At 35.0% G+C, this 10,945-nt stretch overlaps 1 protein-coding gene across 28 annotated transcripts in view; it reads right to left on the bottom strand.

Annotated features, from left to right (window-relative positions):
* Nucleotides 1-107: 107 nt before the first annotated feature.
* LOC128236579 (uncharacterized) overlaps nucleotides 108-10,945 on the bottom strand; it is a 121,714-nt gene continuing 110,876 nt past the window's right edge. For 22 of the 28 annotated variants that reach the window (XM_052951518.1, XM_052951524.1, XM_052951523.1 and 19 more), the window contains 8 exons: nucleotides 10,474-10,604; nucleotides 7,584-7,649; nucleotides 6,043-6,160; nucleotides 5,322-5,485; nucleotides 4,638-4,754; nucleotides 3,901-4,110; nucleotides 3,520-3,684; nucleotides 108-2,231 (listed from right to left, as the gene is read on the bottom strand). In XM_052951518.1, coding sequence (XP_052807478.1) covers nucleotides 1,905-2,231; nucleotides 3,520-3,684; nucleotides 3,901-4,110; nucleotides 4,638-4,754; nucleotides 5,322-5,485; nucleotides 6,043-6,160; nucleotides 7,584-7,649; nucleotides 10,474-10,604 — 1,298 coding nt within the window. In that variant the 3' untranslated portion in view covers nucleotides 108-1,904. Of the gene's footprint in view, nucleotides 2,232-3,519; nucleotides 3,685-3,900; nucleotides 4,111-4,637; nucleotides 4,755-5,321; nucleotides 5,486-6,042; nucleotides 6,161-7,583; nucleotides 7,650-9,691; nucleotides 9,710-10,473; nucleotides 10,605-10,945 lie in introns of all 28 variants that reach the window. The other 6 variants (XM_052951531.1, XM_052951537.1, XM_052951546.1 and 3 more) reach the window with 2 other exon arrangements.

Below are 10,945 nucleotides of genomic sequence, written 5' to 3'. Positions count from 1 at the left end.
GTGACAGCTCTTGTTTCTTAATAGCATGATAGCGTACACAGGACTCATTTTGGCTGATGGTCTTGCATTTTCAGTAACATCGAAATAAAGAGAAAGAACAATTTTGCATAACAGTTTTATTTCACCTTAAAAATTTCAACAAACAATTATTTCTTGAACAATACTTCAAGTACTTACATGTACATATATACGTATTTGGCAACTAGTCTACAAAAATAATCAAGAGTGAATGTTAACGCTCATCATTTTTACTCAGTTGAAAAATGGAGGTTTTGGACAATTAAGTCGGCTTATTACTACTGGCAACACATGTATCAAGTTTCATTCGCAAAATTTGAAGGTTGCTGAGTTTTGGCCATGGTTAAACTTTCTGCACTATTGACGAAGCCATGCCGACACCAAGCCTATGATGATATGTCAACTTTTTAGTCTTTGAAAAAACTGACGAGCTTAAAGAAATACTTTTATACAAATTTTCTTGCACCTATGCTAGTATTCCACAGTTGTATTAACTAATATCCTTTGTGCTGAACCAAAATCACAGCTATGAGGGTAACTGTGAAACTGGTGTAGGTATTTGGCACAACATTCAGTTGTACAGCATACATGTATCATACTAGAAATGTAATTTTACAAGAATTATCATTTGCACTTGATGAGAAAAGTAAACTCAACAAATCTGAGAATATACATAAAACTAATTGTTTTTGAAAAAAGACCCAATGTAAAACAAATCTTTTCAAAATATTCGGACGGATTTGTGGATTTAAGACGGACACAATGTCAGCAGCACTCGTATAAAGTTTGGCAGGGGTTGCTCGACATCACAGAATTTTAAATAAATATAATAATGAAAACCATATCAAATATTTACATAAATAAGAAACATAAATAATAATCAATAAAAAAACAAATTAAATACTTTCAAGTTTTCAACACCATGAACACGCAATAACAAATATATGAATAAACAAGTGAAAATAAAAGAAGGTTTTCAGTGGCATTCAATAAAAAAGTAGAAAAAATACATTTTGCCATAACCCCCTAAAATGGTATGTATGCAAGATTCAAGAATTATAGTAATTCTCGATATGTGTCATCAAATCATAATATCAGATATGCCATTTTTACACAACAAACATGCTCGCTAAAGGGGGAAGATTATAGATTGTCAAAACCAAAATTTTGAAAACAAAATCACAATGATGCAACAGTTACTTCACCAGATCTGATATGTTCCATGTAAAACAATTACGAAAAACTTAATGCACCAGAACTAACATCTGAATTAGGTATGGCAGTTGAAATACTATACCAGTCATTGAAATAAGACTTTTGGATGAACAAGCCTGAATTTGTATACTATTGCTTGGCATTAAAGTTTTTAACAAGCTCTGCTATATAAAATTCAGAATATGAGCAAGCCCGGAAGACATTTTACCAGTGCAGAGCTTGTGTTAATTTCGACCACTGCAATGCTGGTTTAAAACTGTAAGTATTGAAGAGATGTTTTTGAAGTTAGGTATTGAAGAAACTGTCAAAACTAAACCAATATATCTATTCAACCCACTAACCTAGGAATATTTCACTCCAATTGGGATAAATATCATATATATACATATATCAAGATATACATCTATGGGTAAATATCACAGATTTTATCACATAATTGACAAAAGTGAAACAGTACAAAGTCAGTTTATATTTAAGCTCCCTCATTTCGTTTAAAACAGACTTCTTACAGATTTATAAATATGAATATAGATTTTGCACACTTAGAATCTCACAGAGTGGTAGAATTATACAACAATTGATATGTTCAGTCAATAAATAAAGGCCATCTTGGTGTCCTTATGTGACCAGATGCTAAAGCAAAGTTATCTTTGCTCATCCACTTAAATAGTCTAGTATGGTCTGATTGTGGCAGACAAACCACGCAGAGCCCACCGGGTGGACGGGATTCCCTCCCGCCGCACGTCAAGCTCCATAATTTGTTCCCGGGTCGCAATACGAGAAGCGTACACTGGGCACTGGTAGTTCTCCGCAGCGCGGTTGGAGTCCTGTAAAAGTGGCTTCTCATTGGATGGCCAGCAGGTGAGGTGGACAACGGGCAGTGTGGCGTAGCCTGACTTGGGCGGGGCATCCTGTAGCTCCCCAGTGGTCTTGTCCCAGGCGCAACCCCAGATGTAGATACCAAACACAAACATGCCCTCCTGGGGTGGGTCACGCAGCTGCAAATATAAACACGAACATAAACAAGGGCTGTTTGTAAAGTTTGTGGACAGGCTTTGTATTTTTAAACATCAATACAGTTATGTCATGCAACTGGAAATATAAACATCAACATATACTACCTACATGTACAATTTAGAGTTTAATACATAGTCCTGTATATTTTGGACATAAAACTCCCATCTTATTTCAGTTCATTTAAAGCCATGTTAAACATGTCAATCAACTCTGTTGCACAATGTACAAACATATTTCCTCAGTTCTGGCATCAATTACCCTTATTTCTAGCACACCGGATAGGCATTTCCGGTAAATTCAGCCGTGCTGGAAAACTCCATCTGGCATCCCCCCATGCCAGACGAGTCACGCGCTGTGACGTAATACTTTCAATTTCTTTTATTAAACACTTAATGTAACCATAGTTATTTGATTTCAATAGATAAGTTCCATTAACATTAACTTTAAAAAACATATTCCTTAAAAACAAAACAAAATAACCCTTAAAAGACGTGATAGCGAAGGAACTTATTGACGTATGCAATGATTACAAATTACTGCGCGTCATGACGTCAGTAAACACGATCGCACGCGCTTTTTGGTGAAATGTACAAAGCGCGCTTTCTTATGTATTTTCTTCACATAAAAATGTAATTTAAGGTATGCTAGAAAAAATATCTATCATGTGTGTCCGTTCTGGAGAGAAAAATCCGACCCTCGGGCACGCTGCGTAGCCGGTAACTCGGCAAGCCTCGTTACCTGGCAACGCAGGTGCCCTCGGGTCGGATTTTTCTATCCGGAACGGTAACACATGACAGATATTATTAGTACATAGGACTGAACAGAGATGTTGTTATAACGCTCTTATGAAATGCATCAGCCTACAGTCTAGGTGCAGTGATTATAAACACAGTCAAGTTCAAGTCTAGAATCAGTCTCAAAAAAGCACTTTTATCAAATTACAAAGAATCATCTTTTTTTCCATTTGTTTTATTCTCCAATCAATTGTAACCACGCCCAAAGTTAGCAGTTTAAGTTCTGAGTCTCAAACTCGGACACAAGCCTTTAATGACTGGTCCAAGATGCTTATAAAATCTCTTATCCTAAACTAAAGCAATTCTGATGCTGTATTGTACTGAACAGTACAAAACTATGGGAACCCTTTAGATTTGGCTTCCGGCCACCCATCAAGATATTTCCACAGGCCTAAGTTAATCATAAATCAGTTTGTTCAGACCATGACCAGTTAATCATTGGTTATACAAAAAAAGAAGTCTACAAGGCACTCACATGGTCTTTGTCCCTGGATGTGACCTCTGTCTGGAAAACAAACTGTTCGAAGTTGCCTGATCGCTCTGTAGCATACTGACGTATGTATTCTTGCTTCATAAGGGCAAGGAGGCCTCGTGGGTTGAAGAACGCTCCCAGCCAGTATGCAGGCATCTTTTCGCGGCCCTAAGAGAGTAAGAAAATATAAACATGGTACCCTATTAAACTATCCTAGCTGCCTGAAACAAACAGCCTGTAATATACTTCAAGTCAGTTATTTCAATGGCTACTTATGGGTTTTACATACAACTTATATCATTACCAGTAACAAAATCAATCTTAAGTAAAGTTGTATTTATTTAATAAAAACCTTTTGTAAACAACATTTAAACCAGCACTTACCAGTATAAGTATTTTCTCAAAGTGGTGACATCTGCTTTGGAGCTCGTTCAGCCAGGATCCTAGCCCCCAGGTGAGAGGCGGTGCAGACGGCCCCGACATCTGGCACCACACTGATGGGATACGCAGGTGGTACAGGTCGTCGGCCGCAGACAACACACTGTCAGATACCTGATCACCAAGATTCTCCGTCTCACAGGCATTCCGGATCATCTGAATGGGAATTGATGTGTAAAATCCTTCTTGGTAATGGAACAGTTAGAAATCAAGTCTGGATATACAGTAGCTGAAGAATAAAGCTTGAGAATTTTTTAAAAAGTATATGTTTTTAATGTAAGTATCTGCAAAGTTTGGAGTGAAATATTTTGCCCAATTTGTAAACTTATATGAACAGTAGCCACAAGCTAGCAGACCTGATTAATGCTAGAAGCAGGGATTGTTCAAAGTCAAATTATCATGACTTGCATTATGTAAAGAATCCAAATTGTATTTTAACATATGAGTACTAAAGGCTTGGGCTCATTCATATATATGTCATCTTTATGTTAATTAAAGGGAAGTAAATATTGTAGTATTAATCTGAATTATCAAGGGAGATAATAATTGTCCTAACTCTTTAAAAGGAGTTTGTTTTTGGTGTAACTTCCTGGTGTTTTGTTAGCAGAAATATGAGTTGTTTATTAAAAGAAAGAACTATAACAGTGTATCTAACAGAGATGTTTGCTGGTATGAATACTTACGGTGAGTGTCTGTTTGATCTCTGTAAGGAGCCTGTACATGGTCTCCAACTCCTTCATGATGTAGCAGTTGAACGTTGTAAACCCGCCCAGCTTCTTCACCTTCTCAACTATGTAGTCCTGAAACACACAGAAACATTTGGTCATCAGTCATCCTGTGTAAGATTGTGTATAGTACTGGCATACACAAAACCATACAAATGATCATCATCCATCCAATAGTCTACCCTCAATGTCTTTTTTGTCAGTAGTCGATCTGATATAAACTATTCCCATATTCACTAGAACAATGCTAATATTCCTGTCAATTTCCCATTGAATCATATGAAGTAGATTGAATTCTTAAAGACTGTTTATAACACTGAAACAAGTGTTACAGATACATGTCCCAGTACAAATACCTCACCGTTTAAACCCAGGACTAGGCAAGCAGATACAAGGACTCTTATTACAAATTTCCAATAACCTTCATCATATACATTGCAACATTTCTGACACAAGTACAGTGTATCATGTTGGGAATTCTTAAATCCTCCAGCCATACCTTGTTGTAAGCCTTTGGCACTTTCTGGAGCATGGTGTAGCAGATCTCCCACAGTCTCCAATAACCTTCATCATATACATTGCAACATTTCTGACACAAGTACAGTGTATCATGTTGGGAATTCTTAAATCCTCCAGCCCTACCTTGTTGTAAGCCTTTGGCACTTTCTGGAGCATGGTGTAGCAGATCTCCCACAGTTCAACCTCCTTACGCATCTTGAACGAGGCGAAACTTGCCGTGGCAAACACACCATGGCCCACGACAGATGGGTTATTACTCTGGCTGCTAATGTTTGCCAGGGCTGGACCTGGTGTGGGGAGTAGAGATGACTTATTATTTATGCATAAGCTAATGATATTTTAATGAATGAGGCAAAACTGGCAATGGCAAAAAGCAGTGGCCCAGGACAGCTGGATCATTACTCTGACTTAAATTCGCAAGGACTAAAAAGGGGGCAAAACAGTAATATTCATACATCTGAAGCAAATGATGTTTTGAGGAACAGAGGAACCTGGTCAAGGCAAACAGCACATGGAATGGTTATAACTATGGCTGCTCGTGTTTGCAGTCATCAAAATTAGACTTTTGGATGAACAAGCACAAATTCCTATACTATTGCTTGGCGTAAATTTTTGAACAAGCCCTGACATATTAAATTCAGAACTTGAGCAAGCCCGGAAGACATTTTACCAGAGCATTGCTTGCAGGCTTGTGTTTATTTCAGTCACTATGTTCCCCAGAGTTGGGTTTGAACATGGAACAAATGGGGACAGTATGTTACAAATGTCAACTCTGGAGCCATATTTATTAATCATTTTAGATTGATCTAAATACAAGGATTCTAGTTTGAGAGTTTTCACTTACCTTCAAAAGGTGACGGGGGCCTCTGGAACAGCTTGTGAGAGAGTGTTTCGGTGGACGGCATGGCATCAAAGACCTTGTTTAGACGGGTAAATACATACTGGTCATCACCTAGCAGGGTCTGAAATCAAAACAATTAGAAAGTATTATGGAGTTCAGAGAACAACATTCTGCCTGAGTATATATTTCTAATTTCACACTAGGAAACTACATTGAAAACCTTTTCATGCATTTCTTTACGTGAGATACAATTTAATATCAAGCATTTTTAAACTACTTTTAAATTATTAAATTCTCTGCTAGTTTATTATATATGTCATTCTGTGTAAATGAAAACTAGGCTTCGTTAGTTGAGTACAATATTTGTTGGGAATGTCATACTATTTGCAAAAACGGTAGCAAAGCATTTAAGCGCCAGGCACCGGTATCTGTAAAACATCTCGAAGGTATTAAGTTTATTTCCATTTCATTTTATGTGAAACATGCAAATACATTGTATGTACATAGGGCTAACACTATATTTAGTATTATTGCAGTTGCTATTACTAGATCAAGGCTGTGTTAGTTCGCATGCCTACTAGTTAATCTTACAACATGCATTTTGTATGCTTTGAGGTAATCTTTTTGTTAAAAACCTATACCTGTAAAAAGCTATTTTCACAAGCTTTTTATTTATTTCTTTTAATTTATGTTATTCTTTTTTATATCATAATACATGTTATATTTTCTATTCAAATATTTAGGTCTATTTCACAAACATTCTATGCTCTGAATCAAACCTACATCCTTATCAGGATAAGCTATTTTCTTTCCCATATACCATTTTTCTTGTACATGAATCCTAAACATGAAGACAAACACATATATTCATCTGGTTGACTTCCTCACTGTGTCACCATGGAAACAATCGATGTGACGCCAAATCTGATCGACTGCCCTCAATAATTACAATGTAGGTTTAACATGTTTAACAACAGAATATATTGAATCCAGTTTGACATGCATTTTTTTGCCCAGGGTTATGACATGACTAGTAAATTCCTCTATTGGTTAAACTGTAATGAATATGTATAAAAAGGAGGCTAAGCATCATTGTCAATTCACTGGATATCAGCACCACAAGCCAATCCAACATTTGTCTGTTCTTGCCAGTTGGTCAAGGGGGATAACTCAAGAAACATTTATGCCAGACTGATGGGACATGATAGAGACATGTTTGTATACCAAGTTAAAAACATACACATATCTTGCATAGTTTTTTTAGTTACGGCAATTTTAAAGTACTTGCATGACACCATTGCCACTTGTGAAATTGATGACATACTTTTAAATTGAAAATTATTGAAAATAATAATATAATAAATTGAAATTATTTAAAAATAATTGATGACATCTGGACTTTTAAAAAAAACAAAAAACAATCAAATTATTGAAATAATTGTTCAAAAACTTGTTCTTTTTTAGTAACCAGAGAGATCTCCTGTTTGTATGACACAGTGAGGGAACATCAACCACAATGTCACACATATATACACTTAACATACCAATGTGGGAATATCTTGGGAAAGTTTTTCTAGTTCACCTTTTGGCAACTCCTCTTTTTTAACTCGCTACAATAGATTTTGATTTACAAATATTGCATTTCTTTAAAAATTATACCCTTTTTGTCACCAGACAACATGTCCTTTCAAATACATCAATAATACTTCATACTCATTTATAATAGCAATATTATAATTCATTATGTGTTAAAACTGAACAAAACTTTCACAGTGTATTAAACAGGGATTGTGAAGCTCTGGTAAAAACAAATTAGGTGTTTGAAAAACCTGGAAGTGAAGGGGACATTAAGGACCAGGGGGAGAGTATTACACCATGCAAATTGCATCTGATCTGATAATCTCTTGGAATGTTTTTTACATTTTATATTGTGTATTATGTTACACAGTTGTTGTTTTTTATAGGAGAAGGAACAATAGTTTTACTATGATAATTGTCTAAGGATAATAATTTCACTACATTGATAGTATATGAAAATAGTCTGTTAAACTATATAAGCATACATCTATAACATGCAACATTTTGCATGGAAGATAATTGTTTGTTTCAGTGTAAGATAGTAATATATTTCACTGAGTGAGCACCAACAGTTATATTTCACGTGTGGTTTTGCCATGGGTGAAATATTTACTTCTGGTGTTCACAAGGTGAAATAAAATTGAAATAAACAATTGGTGTTTCTTTATTTCATGCTTATAATTCAACTGAAATTATAAAAAAAAAATCATTGGTACATTTAATTGGAAAATCGCAAAAATTTTAACCATATGACATCATATGAGAACTGAGAGAAACAGTGAAATTATATGTTGATAAATGGAGAGTTATCGGGATTATAATCCACCTTCAGTTTTCAATAAACCACCAAAAAGCATGAAATAAAATGGATAATCTCTGAAACAGAAACTAAGAAATCTTTCATTGATATTCTATACCTAAATGGCAGAAGAAAAATAATAAAACTTCTCACTCTAGCCATGTTTAAAATACAAAATATGCTCTGAGTAAAGTTCCTTGACCAAAAAAAAACACAAAATGCATAAGCAATTTATAAAAAAAGAATGAAAAAAGCAAAAGCCATGAAAAATATCAATATTTCAGTCATCACCCAAGAAAGATTTTAAAAAGGCACATAACAAGCATTGGCTTATAAATCACTGCATTTTACAATTGCATGGTTCATGTACATGTGTAATGTATACGAAATGTTCAAATTTATTTTTCTCCTGCCGTTTGTATCTGTGAATAAAAGCATACGTTTATTAAATGCGGATGTATTTTTGTATCTGAATTACCTGTAGGGTGTTTGGGGAAAGGGGAAGAGGAAAAGGAACATAACATTTCTACAGAGGCAAACTCAATAGTTCAAAGTGCATCAAACAAAAATTTGACTTTGAGGATCATCGATCATTTGTCTCTTTCCAGTGTCTGATATACATAAAAAAATACACAAAAAAAAATACAGCAATAATTCAAAATATTTACATATCTTTATAGTTTTACGAAAAGTTCAGGCCATTCTTAAGCAATTAATTTCATTCAATATAACGGGCTTGCAGTAAAATGAAAATGCTCCAACTCAAATCTTTTTACACCCTCTGAAGTAAGCAAATTGTTTTTGTTATAAGCTGTTTTCTTATTTAGTATTAAGGTCAACAATCAATTTTAACAAGAGAGCCACATAGCTAACGACAAAGCTTGTCTGTTGTCTTTATTCAGTCTAACAAGGGGAATAATTTGACAATTATTAACGCTAAAGTTATGGACCTTGCTGTAAATGTGTATATTGTCTTTGACACGATGTGAACCAAGTTTCATTTGAATATCCTCAATTGGCCAACATTAAATTTTTGCAGGATGATGCCGACCCTGCGGTTGTCAGTGCTGACGACGTCAACAACGATACAATTGCTATGACCATGCCTCAAACAAAATTCTTTTGACAAGCTAAAACTGATAATTCCCTTCCAAAAGACCCACAAAAAATATCTGGTTAGGCCACTGAAAACAGACTGCCTTATTGCTTCGTTTGCCTCTGTATAGTTATATCTCTCACAAAAGGAAAACTGTGTCTACCTGGCAGACTACTTACATAGTTAACATGACCCAGCTGGAAATCGTTAGCAAAATAGTTGATTTATCTACATAATAAAACTGGTTAAAATCTACAAGGTAAAACTACTTCAGTATTTAAGTCATTGAGACTTTAAACAATACCAGAAGTGTTCTGAGAATCAAAATGGTACAAGCTAATCAAACAATTAATCTTTAATATTCACACACTAATGGGGGAATTCCTACAATGAAAACTAATTTATTTGTTATAATATATCATTCAATACTCAAATCTAATGAAGGTGATTCAAAAACTCATGACTTCGACTCTGTATATGACAGATGAAATTGAAACTTCTACGGTAATAAGATTTAACAAAATTGGAAAATAAATGAAAGAATAACAACTGAAATATTTGTTAGCAAAAGAACTACAAAAAGTTGTCCCAAAATGTGCTTATACATAAAAAAAGTCAATATGCCATAAAAAAAGATGCAATGTATATACATTCTTGTAACCACACCCTATTAGAATAATATCCATCGTTTATTTTTTTTAAATTGTATAATTAGTCATCATCACTTTTTAAAAATAATAAGATTTCTCTTAAGTACAGCAACCAGTCCAAATTTAGCTCTCCCAGATGACTGATATCAGAGCTTTGGACCCTAGTCTTGTAAAATACAAGTGGGTCCAGGTAAAACTACTTTGCTGAATAATCATAACTATGGAAAAAAAGTGCCGTCGTTTGCAAATTCTGAGGTAATTTACACAACCAGTCCTTAATCTATCCCTCCAAGGACATATCAGAGACGTACCTCTACATTAGGGTGTATATGGCATCCTTCAGGAACATCCAGGAAGTGGTAACTGATACCCTCAAGGGCCTGAATCAGCGTGTTCAAACGAACATTTGGATTGAAGAACGCCGCAGGGTGGCGGTACTTCACTGGAATGCCAAGAGAAGATGCAACATTAATACCATGTCTGAGAACAGCAGTAGCTATTTCATTACAAAGACTATTAGTTTGACATAATTTATATAAGAAAAGGCCTTTAACTATGGTAATTACATACAGATCAAAGGTATTTCTTATATATCTTACACATCCTTATTCAGCTTGTATGATAGTGGTAAAGTACCCATCTCCCTTAATCTTAAGAGAAACACATTATGTTTGATCAATTAGTTTGATTATGATGAAAGATGATTGCTTATAGATTCAACCTTGAGGTGGTTTCCTGGCTGTTAACAAGAACTGATGCCCATTTTGGGAGGCCATGAAAAAG

This window comes from Mya arenaria, chromosome 6, assembly GCF_026914265.1.
Source record: "Mya arenaria isolate MELC-2E11 chromosome 6, ASM2691426v1".
NCBI lineage: Eukaryota > Metazoa > Mollusca > Bivalvia > Myida > Myidae > Mya > Mya arenaria.
This window is presented reverse-complemented; position numbering and strand designations above follow the sequence as displayed.